The 18,804-nt window shown below is 41.6% G+C and overlaps 1 protein-coding gene across 2 annotated transcripts; it reads left to right on the plus strand.

Annotated features, from left to right (window-relative positions):
- Nucleotides 1–9,405: 9,405 nt before the first annotated feature.
- Nucleotides 9,406–18,797, plus strand: mtcl3 (MTCL family member 3). 2 transcript variants are annotated; one of them, XR_014913742.1, is made up of 11 exons: nucleotides 9,406–10,950; nucleotides 12,044–12,829; nucleotides 13,070–13,294; nucleotides 13,428–13,586; nucleotides 14,237–14,308; nucleotides 14,679–14,998; nucleotides 15,225–15,384; nucleotides 17,290–17,359; nucleotides 17,579–17,883; nucleotides 17,955–18,125; nucleotides 18,232–18,361. XR_014913742.1 is itself a non-coding variant. In XM_085422397.1 (11 exons), the coding sequence occupies exons 2-11, from the start codon at nucleotides 12,104–12,106 to the stop codon at nucleotides 18,584–18,586; spliced, it is 2,520 nt and encodes an 839-aa protein (XP_085278523.1). In that variant the 5' UTR covers nucleotides 9,407–10,950; nucleotides 12,044–12,103; the 3' UTR covers nucleotides 18,587–18,797. The 2 variants fall into 2 exon arrangements, 1 of the variants encoding a protein (XP_085278523.1); XM_085422397.1 differs by adding an exon at nucleotides 18,476–18,797 and having other exon boundaries at nucleotides 9,407–10,950; nucleotides 17,579–18,125.
- The last annotated feature ends 7 nt before the right edge of the window (nucleotides 18,798–18,804 follow it).

The following is an 18,804-nucleotide window of genomic DNA, read 5'->3' on the forward strand; positions in this document are numbered from 1 at the left end:
AAATATCTAATCAACCAATCACGTGGCAGCAAATCAATGCATACATGGGAAAGGTCAAATTGAGCATCACAATGTGGAAAAAAGGTGATTTAAATTACCTTGAATGTGGCGTGGTTGCTGGGGCCAGACAGATTTGTATTTAATATTTGCTGATCTGCTGGGATTTTCCTCACACAACCATCTATGTGGTTTCCAAAGAATGGTCTTAAAAAGAAAAGATATTTTGTGAGCTGCATTTCTTTGGCTGAAAATGCCTTGTTGACAGTAATTTATGAGATACAGAAGTGCATTTACCCAGCAGATCGAACCTTAAATCCCTTAATTTTAAATTCTTCTTAACATTTTTTAACACTTTCTATATGTTCATGTAAAGTTGGGTAACAGTCTAAGTCTAAGAATTTCATTAAGGGTAAATGTTGCTACAATGTTTTCTGAATATGACAATAAACTTGAACTGAACCTTGGCGCAGATGGGCTACAGCAGCAGTAGAATATACTGGATGCCACTCCTTTCAGCTAAAAAGAAGGAAATTGAAGCTACAATTCACACTGGTGCCAAAATTAGTCAACAGAATTCTGGAGAAAGGTTGCCTCGTATGATGAGTCTTGATTTCTGCTGCATTCAGATTGTAGGGTCAGAATTTGGCATGAACAACATAAAAGTATGGATCCATCCTAACTTGTTTCAGCGGTCTAGGCTGGTGGGGGATGATGTAAAGGTGTTGGTTGTTTTGCACCCTGTATTGCCAGCTGAGTACCCATTGAATTCCACAGCTTAATTACATATTGGTGCTGACTGTGTCCATCCCTTTGTGACTGCAGATTATCGATCTAATGATGGCTGTTTCCAGCAGGATAACGCACCATGTCACAAAGCTCATGTCATCTCAGACTGGTTTCCTGATCATGAAGGTGTGTTTGCGGCTTCCACAGTCACCATATAACAGGGCACCTCTGGGAAATAGTGAAACAGGAAACAGAGATCATGGATCTGCAGCAAAATCTCAGATGAATGTTTCTCTGTTGAATCTGTACCATGGAGATTAAAGCAGTTCTGAAGGCAAAGGCTGGTCGAACCTAATACTGACAAGGCCTGAAAAATGTGTTTGAATCAAGTTTGTGTTTTTACCCTTAATGTGGATTTCCAGGTTTAAAAAACAATGGGGGAGATTGGTCACATTAAAATGAGCATCAAATATTAAATTGTGTGCTCACTACACTGACCACGTTTTTAAATGGAAATAACTTGTCATAAACATAATGTACTGCCTGGTTTCATGATATGAAGAGAATAGACCTAAGTTTTCAATAGATATGTGAATCAAATGATCCCAGTTCTCAGCATACTGTTTAGGTTCTTCATCAAAAACCATCAGATGGTGGGAATATGGAAGGAGGGCATAATGGACTGGAGAGAACAGGTTTGATTTGTTTGATCCATGGCAGACATTGTGACCCTAGGAGTATTTGCTCGTGCTAGTCCAACTGGGAGGCGAGGGTTCAGCTCACAGTGTTAGTCTGCAGAGTCCATTTCTTGGCTGGATTATTCTGTCAAGGCCAATAGACTGGTAGACTCAGGTGCAGACTTGGAAGATCTCAGATCAGTGCGGGTTGTTTTGTTGTTGTTTTTTTTAACAGTGAAGAAACTATCTACAACAATCACAAATATGCAAACAGCAAATTATGTTCCGGGGGGAGGGTCCAAACATCCGCCATGCACAATTTTCTCATGCTCAATTCAGGCTCACCACACCAGGGGAGGGAATCCAGGAACCTGTGCAAGAGGAACAGAGAAACAAAAGTTAGTGATGGCTGTCTGATACCGATGCGCTGATATTTCACCACTAGATGTCGCTGAAACGAAGCTTTGAATGAACGATCCTATTTTCAATACAGTTGATGAAGTGGTTCGGTACTGGTTCATTGCTTTATTTGCACATCAATATCAAAATGCACAAAGGAAGAAGCAGAGCAAAAACAGGAGCCAGGGTTACAACTAACTGTTTAGTTCAATGATCTAGCAGAGGCTGAGCCTCAGCCTTTAAGTAGGGTCCTCCATTATCAGGGGCAGGTGAGTGATTAGAGCAGAGTGTTCAGTCAGAGACGTGAACCGCGAAGTCCCGCCCACAAACAGACACAAACAAATGAGCACAGAGAGGAGAGATAGAAAAAACAAGGGGGAAACAGATAAAAGATAGAACCTGGAGCAGAAGCCAGGAGGACTGAGGGACCATGACAATTTGGAAAGTTAAGGTTATTTTTATTACCTTAATCTGTAAAACAGCCTTTAGCTCAGAGTTGGAAAGTAAGTATATTTACAAAAGTGCTGAACTTAAGTATTTTTCTGCTTTATATTTTCATTCCACCACAATGAGATAGAAAGGTTGCACCTTACTAACAATGATTTGAACCAAACATGTCAAATTTGGATTTGTCACTTGATACGACTGATTGACACTGATTTTTAGTCCATTTCTTGTATAATTTGCCATACATTAGCCTTTTATCCCTGTTCCCCTTCCTTTTTTTAAAAAAAGAAGAAGTTTTTTTTATTAGTTTTTCTGTTTTCACAAATAGTACATAATTATATAACATAATAAAGTGTACAATTCAGAACCAAAAATAAAAACAAAACAAAACAAAAACAAACAAACAAACAAACAAACAGACTGATAACTAAGCACAAAACACCAGCTTAGGTCCATCTAAAAAAAATAAATAAAGAGAGAATACAATACAGTACAATACCTGTGGTCCCAGTAGTACGTTGCAGTTTAAACACTCAAGAGAATCCTTGTAACATAATATTAGAGATGTCAGGTTCCACATAATTCAAGTATGGTTCCCACACCTTAAAGAATTGGTCTGTTTTTGAGTGCAGTACACATGTAAGATATTCCAATGGCACTAGATCCAACACTACTCTTTGCCAATCTTTAATAGTTGGTGCTTTTTTATTAATCCATTGGAGTAGTATATTCTTCCTTGCTGCATAGGTGAGAACACAATACAATCTCCTATTATTCTTGGATATTAACCACCGGCTGGGGAGGCCCAGTATGAGAGACAGAGGGTCCATCTCCAATTCACAACCAAAAATCTTCTCCATTTCAGATAACACATTAGACCAAAATTTTTGCAATTTCAAACATGACCAGAAGCTGTGAGTTAGGGTACCAATTTCTGTCTTGCATTTGAGGCACATGGGTGAAAGTGTAAGATTATACTGATGTCTGCGAAATATGGATATATGCACTCTGTGTATGATTTTCAACTGTTTTGCTTTGGTAAGATTACAAACTGAGATTGATTTGGCGTAACTCCAGACATCTTTCCACTCCTCATCATTGATTGCTATACCTAACTCCCTTTCCTATGTGCCTTTAAGCCTCTGTGACATCACTGAAGGTACAGAATATAAAGCCTTATAAAATATCTTCACAGGTACCTCTTTATCTGTTAAAAATAATAATTTTTCAACAGGAGAGACTTCATGACTCTCACTAAAGTTAGTACTATGCAAGATATAATGCCTCATCTGTAAGTAACAGAAAAAGTCATGTTTGGGGAGAGAATATTTCTCAACCATTTGGTCAAACGGCATAACATCGTCGGAGAATAAGTCCCTCAGTCTGTGAATTCCTTTGTTCTTCCATTCCTTAAAACCTATATCGAACATCCCCAGTTGAAAGTCAAGATTATTCACAATAGGGGTAAACACAGATGTTAACTTCAACCTTCCCTCAATTCGACATACTGACTGCCAGGCCTTAAGTGTATTAAGTGTGACAGCTCAATCTAATATCTTTAAAGTTCTTAAAGAACAGTAAGTCCCTTAATGGATACTTTGAAAGAGAGGTTTCAATCCCCAACCAGATAGAGTGTAAATTATTTGTGACCCAGTCATGAATATAGCTCATGTGAGTACTCAATTGATATGTTCTAATATTTGGTAAATCTAAACCCCCTACTGAACCTGGGAGCTGCAGTGTAGCCATCTTAAGTTTTGGTCTGCGTTTACTCCATGTAAAAGAGCTTAGCCAGCCATTCAGATCCTTCATCACCCTATTTGAAAATATAACTGGAATCATTTGAACAGGATATAACAGTCGAGGCAAAATATTCATCTTAATCAAAGCTATACGTCCTAGCCAGGAAAAGGGTAGGGAATTCCATCTCTCCAAATCTTGCTTTACCTTCTCGAACAGAGGGACAAAATTTGCTTTATACATTTGTTTACATTTTGGAGTTATAAATATCCCTAAGTATACAAAACCTGTGGGGGACCATTTGAAGGGGAAAGAAAACAGTCCAGTTGGCAATGAATTAAGGCTCCCAATTGACATAGCCTCTGACTTAGTCAAATTTACATTAAAACCAGAAAATTGGCTAAATGAATCAATAATGTTAAGTAAAGCTGGTATTGATGTCTCTGGATCAGAAATAAATATTAAAACATCATCTGCATATAAACTGATCTTATGCTCATAATCGATTTGCAAGCCCCGTACATCAGGTGCCGTCCTCATAGCCTCGGCTAACGGTTCGATGGCAATAGCAAACAAAAGAGGTGACAGTGGGCAGCCTTGCCTCGTTCCTCTATACAATGAGAAACTATCTAATTTCAGTCCATTAGACAAGATGGATGCCTGAGGATTATCATACAAAATTTTTACCCACTTAATGAAATTATCACCAAGACTGAATTTATTTAAAGTGTAAAATAAGTAAGTCCATTCTATCCGGTCAAAAGCTTTTTCAGCATCCAGAGAAAGCACCAAACTGCCCACGTTCCTTTGCTGAGCAGCCTGAATTAAATTGAGAAGGCGCCTGACATTATTACGAGAATTACGGCCTTTTATAAAGCCTGTTTGATCTTCTTTAATAATTACAGGCAGGAGAATTTCGAGTCGAGTAGCTAATATTTTAGAAAGTATCTTCCGGTCCACATTTAGAAGAGCTATCGGTCTATAAGAGGAACAAGACTCTGCACACTTCCCCTTCTTCAAAATAAGAGAAATATTAGCTTCCCTTAGAGTCTGAGGTAATCTATTATGCAAGAACGAATAATTAAACATATTAAGTAATGGGTCTATTAACAGCTCACGGAATTCTTTATAAAATTCACTACAAAAACCATCAGGTCCTGGGGCTTTTCCGTTCTTTAAAGCTTTTATAGCGTTTAGTAAGTTCTCCTTCCTTAAGAATTGCTTCTGGACACCCATCCTTCCACTGATACCATTTCAGATGAGGCTTCAGCGGACAAAGTCAGATTCATCGCTCATGTCCTGCATCAGGTCTACTGACATGACTTTCGGATATCATTCACTTGCTCTAAATATTTTATTTTTTAATTAATTTTTAGGTCTGCAACTTATTTGCTCTCCATTTGCTTCTTCTGGTTTATTACACTACACACGCTTTCAGATGATAGCTTTTTGGGAATCGCTTTAGTACTGAAAAAGCACAATTTTATGTCTTATCATCTGGCATTTTTTTTGTAGTTTCAACTACTGAGTTGTGACCAAATTACATGGTCTTGTGACAGCCTGCTAGTAAAAAAGTACCTCAAAATACAAATTAAAACTGGTTGAATGAACCTGAATAATTAGGTCAGCGTTAAATGGCTTAAGAAACAAACAAAAACTATTCCCCTGAAAATGGTCAGGTACAAAGACTGCAGTCAAAACGAGTCAAAAAGCAACCAATGTCCAAAGAAAAACTCCTTCAAAAAGCCTGGAGAACTATTGCTCAAGACCACTTCATGGAAGCAAAATGTAAAGAAATGAGAGGTGGCTCAAGACTTTTGCACAGTGCTTAGCATGGTCTATTACCATATTAAATAGCGTATACTGTCATAGTGTTAGCTTCCCACCACATATCGTTTAAATAAACTATTTCCAGACATAAATCTCAGCTTTCAGTATTAATCAAGCAGTATTGATATTACCTTCACCAACAGGACATTGTGTATATGCAGCTAAGCAGTAGCCTATAGCTGGGCGGTTTCATTAGATGAAATCACATCTGCTATGTTTTAGATATTGCAAATCTAAAATGCATCAAACTATTAAGATAATAAAAGAAAAAAAGAAAACCTTTAACTCATGCCAAATTTTCCTTCCAGTTAATGAGTTCAGACAATGGTTTCCATAACAACTGTATACAGCAGCTGTCAGACACCCCCTACCCATTCATCTTCTCAAAGCCCTCCCAGCCCCATCCCCATTATTCCCCCATTCCCCTCCTCTTGCTTTAATTTCTCCATGAATCATCTGGGGTCTATGTGAGAAAGAGCACTGATGCAATAAACAGTTAAAGTGGGTTTTCATGCTTATATGTGTATGTGGGTGGTTGGCTTAGTGAGTGAAAGTTTTGTGTGTATGTGCATGTTGTTGTGTAAGAGGCTTAGAAACGTGTTTCTATGAGTATGCAATCCCCCTGCAGAGTTTATGAGTGGGAGGCCTCCACTAGCAGAGGGGTAGGCCTATCACATGGACTACGTTTGTATTATTCCTCAACCCAGCGCAATAATTTCACAACTCAGTAACATAACACCATAACCTCATCAGCAGCCTTTTGCTTGGATGATGACAGAATGTCGTTATAACACTTTCAGTTCTGTCTTAACAATCTGTTCTGGTGGACAAATGCATCTCCATAGCATAAAGCACTAAGAAATCTCTGAGTTCAACTTTTCAATAATAGGCAGTGAAATTTAATTACAAGTAGATAAATACTCTTTATTTATTCAGAAATATTCATTATTATCTGAATATTTATTATAAATAAATTATAAGGAGCATTATACTGAGGCTTTTTAATGGATTCATAAACGTCTTATATGCCAGATTTCTAGACTATTCATGTCGGTTAAGATTTTATGTCTTTATTTTAACTTTAATCAGTGTAATTTTATTCATGTGCAATTTTTTCAGGATGTCAATCCTGAAACGTTGCACAGGTAATGGCCCGATATACATTACAGCAACTTTAGCATGTGACTGGATTTACACAGAGGTGCCTACTTCACTAAATTCCCCTGTGGATTTCACAGCAAAGTAACAATTTTCCTCGCTGCCACAAGCTCAGTCACCTTTCTCACTCACTATGTGTTAATAGACCTCTCTGCATTGAATCATATCTGTTATTAACCTCTGTCTCTCTTCCACAGCATGTCTTTATCCTGTCTCCCTTCTCTCACCCCAACCGGTCCTCACAGGGGAAACTCATTACACACACTGACTTCAATAAGCCTACCTTTCAGGGAAAAAAAGGAGTTTTCTTTTTGTCTAAAAAAAATTATTTTCGTGTGACATGTGACTATTTTAAGAATGGCTATTAATAAATAATAAAGCAATTCAACAATCAATTTAAGGCAAAATAAAATCCAGCAAGTTTAAAGCTTGTGTGCATGCCAATACTTTCATATGCTATCAGCATTTTACTATGGTGTTTAGACTAATTTAGCAATACTACAGTATAATATTTGGAAAGGATGATTAGAAATGACAACTTCATGCTGCAGATAATTTCTGATAATATCGAACAGTGACATTGGCCCGGTTTTCTGTCTATGCTGATGTTACTGTGATGATTCGGGATAAAGGGTTTTGGTATTAATAGAGGAAGTGAGAATTAAAGAGAGGCTTGAGTGTGTGAGTTCAATGAGGGTGTTATTTTTAGATGGATGCTCATCTCTCTCCTCTTACCACCTGGTAAGTTCCGCTGCTGGTGCTCATACCAGTGAATGTGATGGGAATGAGATTTGGTACCCAAGAATATAGACTTGTAAGTTGGCATTTCTTCTGACAGGACTTTGAGACTTTCAGCTCACAAAGCATTTCTTTCCCATCCACAGCTGCATTTCAGTGTAGTTTAGTCTTCCTTTGGGAGTTAATCTGTGAGTCAATGAGTAAGTAATGTGTAACTATTGTAGAGATCATATTGTATTGTATAATGCTTGTACTGTACAGTACTGTGCAAAAGTCTTGAGAGGCCCATTTCTCTTTATATTTTGCTTCCAAACAGCCAGACTTTCTTGTAATCTCTTAAGATGATCGTGAGCAGTAGTTTTGCCGGCTTTCTGAAAGTCTTTCAAAGTTTTTCTTTGGATTCAGTGTAGTTCTTGTTTGTGGTCGTTTTCAGAGGAATGTTTTTTGTTCGTTGTTAAGCCACTTAGCAATTATTTACTTGGATGAAAATAAATAATTGTTATATATACACAGTATGCTGAATATAAACTACTTAAACAGAGATATGCTACCAAACTGCAAATCTGCATGTAACCAGGAGACAGGACACACTTTTACGCCAGTTATCACCTTCCTTTGTTTCACAAGGCACAGTTAGAAACCTTGACTGTCACATAAGTGCCTTGATGACGCAGACATCTGTCACTTTAATTCAAGTAAAGAATTGAATATACCAGAGGAAAGAAAGAGGGTAGAAGTGGGGGAAGGGTGTGACTGTGTGACAATGCAAAAGGGACTGCAAGCCCCCAAACATCTGTCATCCTATCCTGTCCCAAAGTGGTGGATTTGCCCTGCTAGACAGCATTTTGTCTGGTGATTAAACTGTGATTACAACACAGAACCTTCTCTGTCTGTCTTTTTAAACAGATATACTGTTGCAAAAGCCTGAAGTGACAGAGGCAAATGGATTGTTCAGACGTAGGAGGCCAAGATCTGTGGTTTGTGAAGCCTAGAAAACCCATGCCATAAAACCTTCAGAGCATAGCAAATCCCCACTTTTCAATCCAAGTCAATCCCTGGCTCTTCCTGCATACTTGTTATTTCACTCACTGTGGGGTGATGCAAACAACTATTCACCACTTTAGCTGTGTATCTTGGAACCATCATGCAACACTTCAGATATATATGTGCTTTCTCTTATCATCTATAAGAGATCTACTGATGCGTGGCCAAGAAGGAAAACTTCAAATAACTGGTCAGATGAGTCTGGCCTTCATGATCTGAGCCACTAATAACATAATCAAATTGAAGTTGCCTTGAGTTCAGCCTGTTCCCAAACAGAATAAATTACCCTCAGTATATATTTTCCCTGGGACTAACACACTAACCTGCTTTCAACCCATTTCCATTTTCTCACAACAAACATCCAGAGAAATTTGCTGGGAGAAATGGACAGCACACAGATTTCTCTGTGCAATTTCTCATTTACTCCCCCGAAAGCAGTACATGAAGGCTGCCTCTATTCTCTCCAAGCACTAACTAGTCTGACTCCTGGGAGTGGAAGAATTTTGTGCATCAACTTCGGTTTGGGAAAAAGAAAACAGCTGCCAAGAAGACGTCATATGGGAACTACCAATGTAATTAATGTTTTAAACACCACAGAGCTAAGAGCTCATGTCACACAGTGGAAATTTGTATTTATCTTGTATATTGTTTTTATTCTGATTTTTAGTGTTTATTTATGAGTGTTTTATTTGCATGGTTTTATTCTGTTTCTATTGCATGGTTTTTAGTGTTTTATGTGACATGGTTTTTATCCACTGTGGACTGGCTGCACATGGGACAAATTAGCTGATAGGGACCACCTGCTGAGGCAGGGGTGTGTCCAGAGGTGGCCTATCAGCTGTGTAAAGACCTTTTAAAAACAGGCTAGCTGGGCACTGAAGGAGAGAGGCCCCAGACTGGAAGGTTAATGCGAGATGGCCAGTGTGATGCTGCAACCAAGTCCTGACCTCATGGAACGGCAACAGTAAGAGACAACGCGTGTGATTGGCAGCAGGGCAGAGGTTTACCTCTGCCTGCATTTGTGAGTAGGGTCTCTACTGTTGTTTACTGGGTGCAGCTGGATTGGGAGAGGGTCACCATGGCCATGAGCCAGGGCCGCTTCTGGGACCATTGTTCTGGCCCCTATTTGTTATGTTGCAGGACACCGACGCAAGGGGAGCTGTGGCGGTGGTCGCATCATGGATTCGGGTGCAGAACGCAAGCTGGGCTGGGAAGTGATGGGCCAGCGGAAGGACAAGAAGATGGGTGGCTCTTTCTTGTCTGCTGAAGACTGGGCTGGCGTGGACTCTGCTCTAAAGGAGGAATTCCTGGCCTGCTGATGGACCCATAATGAACATGTGGCCTAATTATAGCAGGGGGGTTTTAGTGAATGTAGAAAATGGTAGTTTTACGGGTTTTAGAATTGTTTTTAGTAGAGAGCAAACATTTTATTATGTACATTTTAAGGGTGTTTTTATTTGTGCTCCCTGGCCTAGTAATAAACTGTTTCTGATCAGACCTGCTTCCTCTCTGTGCCCGTGGTATCTGACTCGCTTGCTCCCCCTTGTATTTTAAAGAATCTTTCTTTTTAGCGTGACATTCTGGCGCGACCGCTTTAGTGTCCGCCGCGCGCTACACTCATATGTATTTCGCTTAAAAGCCACAGAGGGAAGTGTGACTTCTAATGTATAACCAAAAGTCTAATAAGCAAACAATGTTACACATTTGAATTAGAATATTTGCTTATTTTATGGAATGTTGTTTTTAAGTGTCTGTACAGTATCTTACTGTATATGCAAATATACATCATGCTGCATAACAAAAAATATATATAAATGATGGGTAAATGATGCTTATATGCTTTTAAAATAGAAGACAATCATACGCCCTGCATGTGCAGACAGTCTAAAAAAAAAATTAATGATTCAATACCAGGTTAATATAATGCTGCGAGAACCTGTGTCCAATCACAATTCAGAGCGAGGCATCGAAAGCAGGACAGACTGAGGCTCCTGCCTTCTTCCAATGAGAGGAGCCCAGCTTCGTTTCCGTGCAGTTCGGCCCCTCCCTGCGATGATGTAATGTGATGAATATTGAAACAGGTTGCTCGGTGGTCGGGAGGCGCTCGAGTCAGCATCTCTTCTGCATCCCCATCATCACTACCCTTTAGCATCCGACAAAAAGAAGAAGAAGAAGAAAATTCCCAGAAAAGGTAAGAGATGGATTTGAAAGTGCATAATTTCCACGTGGCGATACCTTTTTTCTTTGAGTACTCAGGCGTGTTTTAGATGAATGTGGGCAACAATAACCTGTATGAAGGGCAAATGTCTGACTGTATTCCACATTATGTTCTCAGGCAGGCCTCCAAGGTGGGATGATTTACACTTGCTGCTGCTGTTTGTTTGTAGAAGACACATCAGGCAATACATGAGCCCGTATGAGCAGTTTTTCCCCCTCAGTTTGGACTGATTTAGTATTCTTTGGTTTTTCGGCGCTAAATAGGAGACTGTGAGGCAGCCAGTCGATTCCTGGTCCATTTAAAACTGAAGCAACAAAGAGAGAAAAAAGCATGAACAATGCCAGCTGTGTAATAGCTTAAAAAGGGCGTTTTTCTTTTATTGCCTCTGACACTTTTGTCGCTCATCTTCCATTCAAGTAATGAGTCAGCGGGCATGTTGGAAACGAAGAGTAAGATGATGGCTGACAGGAAACAGCTATCTCCGGATGAGTGTGAGAGTGGTTCTTAGTGATCCATCACGAGGCTGGATCGCCCTTTGTTTCTTTCAGGGCGCTCGGGGATCAGATCAGGGGCCACTCTGAACCGGCTGTTTGTCAACTGAGCAAGTAGCGCTGCTTAATTGGCTGGCTGCTGTCTAAGGTTTAATAGCCAATGACAATAGGTTACATTAACCTCGCAATCTCTCTCTTTTTCTCTCTCGCCCACTTCCCACCCGTTGGGTGCGTGTGATGTAAATGTGGATTGTCTTATTACCCGGCCGAGCTGCAGCTGATCTCAAACACATCTCATCTAACAGGGTCTGTATGACTGACTGCTTAATCAGTGGTGCTCACAACACAACTACTGGCAGCTTTCCTCTGGCAATGGTGTAACCTAATTAGCCTTGCCTATACACGGTGATCCGTGGTGCCTCCCGGTGAATCTCTGCCAGTTCCCCCCAAATTTTATATATTTTTTCCCGCAGGCTTTACTCCAAGAGGCAAATTATTTGATCGACCTGTAGAGCGTCGTTCTTCAGCCTACATCCTCTCTATTTTTTATGTCTAAAAAGTCAATTGTCCCCCAGGTACAAGGATACTGGTAAAGGGGATGGATGTTGTTGATGATGAGCTGATCCTCTGACACCATGATGAACCCATCATCTGCCGAGTCGCCGCGGCAGCCAGACAATAGCAGCCGGAAGCAGCAGCAGCAGCGATCGTCGTCTCCGGCTGGGCTAAAAGACGCTGCTTCTAAAACTACGCAGAAGGGCAGCAACCCGTCAAAGCCCATCACATCAAAACAGGGTGGAGGAGGAGGAGGGGGAGGAAGAAGTAGCCGAGGTCATTCTCCAGTCTCCACGGGCAGGGAGCGGCAGGCCGGAAGCGCTCCTGCCACCAGAGGCGCGGCTGCTGTCCAGCCTGCTGGTGCTGAAAATCCGACGCAGAGCAGGCCCGCGGCGGCGGCGGCAGACAGAGGAGCCGTCCAACCAGCAGAAGACGCTTCCTTGTCCTCCAGAGCTGATCAGAACCGCGTTGTCTCCGACCAACCCTGCGCATCCAAATCCCCCAAACTGAGGAGCAAAAATCCGAGGGGAGGGGAGGCAACTAGCAACAAAAAGAGCTCGAAAGGCACAGTGGGCTGCGGACCCGGCTTCTGGAAGGAGGGATGCTTGCAGTCCGAGCTAATACAGTTTCACTTGAATAAGAGTTTAGGAAAGAAAGGGACAAAGATGCAGGCGAAATCAGCATCTCCGCCGGGCTCTGAGCCCGAGCTGTCCCCCGAGCGCGACAGTTCGCAGGTGGCTGCGCAGCCAGACCAGAAACTACATGAAGAGCTGGAGAGACTGGAGGATGAAAACGAGGATTTGAAGGTAATGCAATTCTACGCCAGGGTTTAAATTTTCTTAAATAATAGGCCATGGTTTTTCTATTCTTCTTCTTTTTTCTTTTGGCGTGTTCAACAGTCGCACTTGTTGTATTTGCACGCTTACTGCATGATCACCGCTGCTGTAGTGCTGCTGAAAACTACATATTTATGGAAGTGTCAAATTTACCGAACAGATGCTGGATTCGATTATTTCATCACGCATTTCATTTCCACGTTTTATTAGAATGAAATCGAGGAGATGCGGGCAGAGATGGATGAGATGCGGGATACCTTCTATGAAGAAGACGCATGCCAACTGCAGGACATGCGCAGAGAGCTGGAGAGAGCCAACAAGAACTGTCGGATTCTCCAGTACAGACTAAAGAAGGCTGAGAGAAAGAGGCTCAGGATCACAGAAAGTGGCCAAGTGGATGGCGAGCTGCTTAGAAGTCTGGAGCAAGACCTGAAAGTGAGTCTTTGGATGTCCCATCATCCTCATTATCATCATCTAAATTAACGATCAAAACAATGACTGGACCTCCCTCCTCTTTTTAATTTCCTATATGCTTTTTTTCTTTATTCTGTCTTGACTCCTCTCCCAGGTGGCAAAGGATGTGTCTGTGCGCTTGCACCATGAGCTGGAAAATGTGGAGGAGAAGAGGACAAAGACAGAGGAGGAGAATGAGAAGCTTAGGCAGCAGCTGATAGAGGTGGAGGTCACCAAACAGGCCCTGCAAAATGAAATGGAGAAGGCCAAAGAGGTGAGAGGCTGAAGCCAGTGTGTCTTCATTTGTTTGACTATCTGTGACAGTTACACAATGCAAATTGTTACCTGAACCAAAAGTTAGACTATAAGATGCCATTTGAATATCACTGGAGAAAATGTGAAGGTGAGGTTGAAGAACAGGGTTCAAGAGCAGATCAGGCAGTAATTCTTAATATACTTTCAGAGTTTTTCCACAGTTTTCCAATGCTCCAGATTAAAATGAGCTAAAATGTAAGTAAAATAATCCCAAAACAAAAACAGAAAAACCTGCTTTGGGTACTCTGGGTTTATAGCAATATAACAGCCAGGTTCGTTGTCAGTGCAGCAGCTCTACTACCCTGCAGTAAAATTACATATTTAGGACAAAATGTCTTTCTTATGATGTGATGTGTAAGAAATATTTATATTCACAAACCAGTTGTTTTTGGGTGTTTTTCTTCAAGGCTCTAAAATAACAACTGCACAGACAGCAGCGTGCTTTGAATTTGAATATCTTACCAGAAACATTCTGGAGGGCGAGTTTAAGCAGTCCTCTTTTTCCATTAGTGAGTGTTCAGTGTTCCATAAATCTGGATGATATCACTGCCCTCAGTAAGAAAACGCCAAGCTGCCGCTGATGGTGATGTAACCACTGTTTCCCCGCAGCTCTCACTCAAAAGAAAAGGCAGTAAGGACGGGCAGAAAGCAGACAGAAAGACTCCACAGACCCCAACAGAGGTGAGTCAGCAATTTATAAGCTTATAAAGGTATAACCTTTGGCTGATATGTTTAATAAAGAGGTTATTTTTCCTGTGTAAATCTCCAAATGAAAAATAAATGTGATAGACTGGCTGGAGAGTCATATTTCATAGTGAGTAAAAGTAACATGGAGTAACATCAAACCTGGATCTTGGGTGTAAATTTTTAAGCAGGCTACCAAAGTCATGAGAACACCAGAGAAGCTATATTGCTACTGTATTGTCTCTGGTTTGTCTATGAGACTAAAATACAGAGAACTTAAAGAATGGGCAAAATACTTAAGACGTACTTTATTTATCTCAAAAGTTGGTAAGTTACTGAATGAAATAAATGTTCCATCTGTTCACAGGAAGAAAATGAAGATCTGAAATGCCAGCTAGCTTTCATCAAAGAGGAAGCCATCTTGATGAGGAAAAAGATGGCAAAGATCGACAAAGAGAAGGACCGACTTGAGCAGGAGCTCCAGAAGTATCGGTCCTTTTATGGGGATGTGGACAGCCCTCTGCCTAAAGGTGAGGCTGGAGGGCCTCCCACCACTCGTGAATCTGAGCTGAAGCTCCGTTTACGCCTTGTGGAGGAGGAAGCAAACATCTTGGGGCGAAAGATTGTGGAGCTCGAGGTGGAGAACAGAGGGCTGAAGGCTGAGCTGGATGACATGAGGGAGGACAGGTACTTGGCACTCATTCATCAGAATCCTGATGAGTCAACCGGCAGCTTAGTGGAATGACATGATAGCTGTTATGAAAAGAAAAACTGGGGACTGGGGAACATTAAATATGTAAATTCTGACAAAGATAGTTATTGAAATTATTTCAAGTTTGAATATGCAGAAGCTGGAAGAGTAAAAGCACCCGACGTCCTCATTAACACTGCTCGTCTGCTCTTTACCCCCTAGTCTGGCAGCAGCTGGAGTGGATGGCTCTAGCAGTGGAGGTCAACAGAGCAGAGAGCAGGGTGAGGCTCTCTCAGAGCTCAGGCAGCAGCTTCAGCTGGTGGAAGACGAGGCCGAACTTCTCCGCAGGAATCTAGCAGATGTGGAAGAAGAGAACAAAAAGGTAAAAAATATATATATACAGTGGGGCAAAAAAGTATTTAGTCAGCCACCGATTGTGCAAGTTCCCCCACCTAAAATGATGACAGAGGTCAGTAATTTGCACCAGAGGTACACTTCAACTGTGAGAGACAGAATGTGAAAAAAAAAATCCATGAATTTGTAAAGAATTTATTCGTAAATCAGGGTGGAAAATAAGTATTTGGTCAATAACAAAAATACAACTCAATACTTTGTAACATAACCTTTGTTGGCAATAACAGAGGTCAAACGTTTACTATAGGTCTTTACCAGGTTTGCACACACAGTAGCTGGTATTTTGGCCCATTCCTCCATGCAGATCTTCTCGAGAGCAGTGATGTTTTGGGGCTGTCGCCGAGCAACACGGACTTTCAACTCCCGCCACAGATTTTCTATGGGGTTGAGGTCTGGAGACTGGCTAGGCCACTCCAGGACTTTCAAATGCTTCTTACGGAGCCACTCCTTTGTTGCCCGGGCGGTGTGTTTTGGATCATTGTCATGTTGGAAGACCCAGCCTCGTTTCATCTTCAAAGTTCTCACTGATGGAAGGAGGTTTTAGCTCAAAATCTCACGATACATGGCCCCATTCATTCTGTCCTTAACACGGATCAGTCGTCCTGTCCCCTTGGCAGAAAAACAGCCCCATAGCATGATGTTTCCACCCCCATGCTTCACAGTAGGTATGGTGTTCTTGGGATGCAACTCAGTATTCTTCTTCCTCCAAACACGACGAGTTGAGTTTATACCAAAAAGTTCTACTTTGGTTTCATCTGACCACATGACATTCTCCCAATCCTCTGCTGTATCATCCATGTGCTCTCTGGCAAACTTCAGACGGGCCTGGACATGCACTGGCTTCAGCAGCGGAACACGTCTGGCACTGCGGGATTTGATTCCCTGCCGTTGTAGTGTGTTACTGATGGTGACCTTTGTTACTTTGGTCCCAGCTCTCTGCAGGTCATTCACCAGGTCCCCCCGTGTGGTTCTGGGATCTTTGCTCACCGTTCTCATGATCATTTTGACCCCACGGGATGAGATCTTGCGTGGAGCCCCAGATCGAGGGAGATTATCAGTGGTCTTGTATGTCTTCCATTTTCTGATGATTGCTCCCACAGTTGATTTTTTTCACACCAAGCTGCTTGCCTATTGTAGATTCACTCTTCCCAGTCTGGTGCAGGTCTACAATACTTTTCCTGGTGTCCTTCGAAAGCTCTTTGGTCTTGGCCATGGCGGAGTTTGGAGTCTGACTTTTTGAGGCTGTGGACGGGTGTCTTTTATACAGATGATGAGTTCAAACAGGTGCCATTCATACAGGTAACGAGTGGGGGACAGAAAAGCTTCTTACAGAAGACGTTACAGGTCTGTGAGAGCCAGAGATTTTCCTTGTTTGAGGTGACCAAATACTTATTTTCCACCCTGATTTACGAATAAATTCTTTACAAATCCTACCATGTGGATTCATGGATTTTTTTTTCACATTCTGTCTCTCACAGTTGAAGTGTACCTCTGGTGCAAATTACTGACCTCTGTCATCATTTTAAGTGGGGGAACTTGCACAATCGGTGGCTGACTAAATACTTTTTTGCCCCACTGTGTATATATATCTTGTAAAAAAAAATCTACAAAAAAATTGAAACATTTCTGCAACATCAAAAACAAACAAACATTTTTTTGCAGTAACTGCGAAAAATGTAAATATTAAAAAAATAAAAATGCTGACAGCTTTCTAGCACCAATTTTCAGGAAAATTGCAACAAACTAGATCTAGTACTTGACATTTTTAATTTTAGCAACATAAGATGGCAAGTGTTTCCTTGTTTTTCTTTTGGGTAAATGACTCTGATTGATGCTAAACACACATCAGGATAACACTGAGTTTCCTCTTCAGGTGACAAGTGAGCTCAATAAACTTAAATACAAGGCTGGGTCCCACGAACCTGGATCAAGACACGGAGGAGGTTTGTATGTTTTTTAATATTCTAAATGCCTGTCATTGATGTTGTAGCAGGAGTCAAGCAACTGCACTGCAAGTAAAGAGGCATCTCTTCTTTTTAAGCTTATTAAATGTGAACCAGGTGAAAAAAAATGTGAAAAAAAAAAACCCTCCAGGAGCTGCACATTCAACCCTAATTTGAACTAATGCTCCATTTTCCATTGTTGCATTATTTCAACCCCAGGAGGAGCTGACCCTGCTAAAGTGGAGGCTCTCCAGGAGGAACTGAAAGCAGCGCGTCTGCAGATCAACGAACTGAGTGGCAAAGTTATGCAGCTCCAGTACGAGAACCGCGTGTTGCTCTCCAACATGCAGCGCTACGACCTGGCCTCTCACCTGGGCATCCGTGGCAGCCCTCGCGACAGCGATGCAGAGAGTGACGGAGGGCGGGACGATGACACACCTTCAGCCTCGGCTTCCTCCCCTCGCCTCCTCCCGCCACATCGCAAACGCGAGGGCCCAATTGGAGGAGAGAGTGACTCAGACGAGGTGAGAAACATCCGCTGCCTCACCCCGACGCGCTCTCTTTACTCACCTGTAGATAGTCGTTTTTTATCCAGAAGCCTGAAGGACCGGCAGCAGATGATAGACATCCGCATCGAGGCGGAGAGGCTGGGTCGGACCATTGACAGGCTCATCACTGACACCAGCACTATCATTTCTGAGGCCCGAGTATATGTCACCAATGGGGAGCTGTTTGCTAGGTTGGATGAGGATGAGGAAGGTGGCAGGTAATTGTTACATGAAAAAACTATCACAGTTTTGTGTGATCACTACACTGTCGTAGTCTCCTCCAAATTTACCTGATTTTGAAAGTCCAAATTTGTTCTTCCTCAGGATCAGAGAGCACGAGCTGCTGTATCGTATCAACGCACAGATGAAAGCCTTCAGGAAAGAGCTGCAGAGCTTCATAGACCGCCTGGATGTCCCCAAGCAGGACGACAAACAGGCAGAGGAGCCACTTTCTGTAAGCTGATAAAAACAAGAGTGACTGTCACATTTCCCCCCCACACTTTTCTTCTTCTAATGCTCATCATTCTTCTCTTCACTCCCATTTTTCCTTCAACTGCCATCGCTCCAGATGTTTCAGCCCATCATTTTGCTGATCCTCATTCTTGTTCTGTTTTCCTCACTGTCTTATGCCACCATTTTTAAACTGGTATTTCTTTTCACCCTGTTCTTTGTACTGTAGAGCACACTTTCTGTATCACATTATGTTTATTTTTTATTGCTTCTTTTTTTAAAACATATTCATTTATTTCACTTTTTGTTATGTTGAACACATTACATAAGGTCACACAAGGTACAGTTTTTTTCATTTTCCAAGTATGACCCACTCATCTGTTCAGCTGCTTTCAACATTCCCTGGAGACCACACACCTAGAAGCGACAGTGGAGTTTTAGGTGAGT

Source organism: Rhamphochromis longiceps, linkage group LG11 (genome assembly GCF_057381845.1).
Source record: "Rhamphochromis longiceps isolate RC_006_pf linkage group LG11, R_longiceps_female_GT1.1, whole genome shotgun sequence".
Lineage (NCBI taxonomy): Eukaryota > Metazoa > Chordata > Actinopteri > Cichliformes > Cichlidae > Rhamphochromis > Rhamphochromis longiceps.

Bases quoted from the DNA above. Each gene is read 5' to 3' on its own strand.
- mtcl3 (XM_085422397.1), top strand. From the start codon at position 12,104: ATGATGAACCCATCATCTGCCGAGTCGCCGCGGCAGCCAGACAATAGC. The intron at 13,587-14,236 runs GTGAGAGGCTGA...GTTTCCCCGCAG, and splicing joins AAATGGAGAAGGCCAAAGAG to CTCTCACTCAAAAGAAAAGG. The intron at 18,362-18,475 runs GTAAGCTGATAA...CCATCGCTCCAG, and splicing joins AGGCAGAGGAGCCACTTTCT to ATGTTTCAGCCCATCATTTT.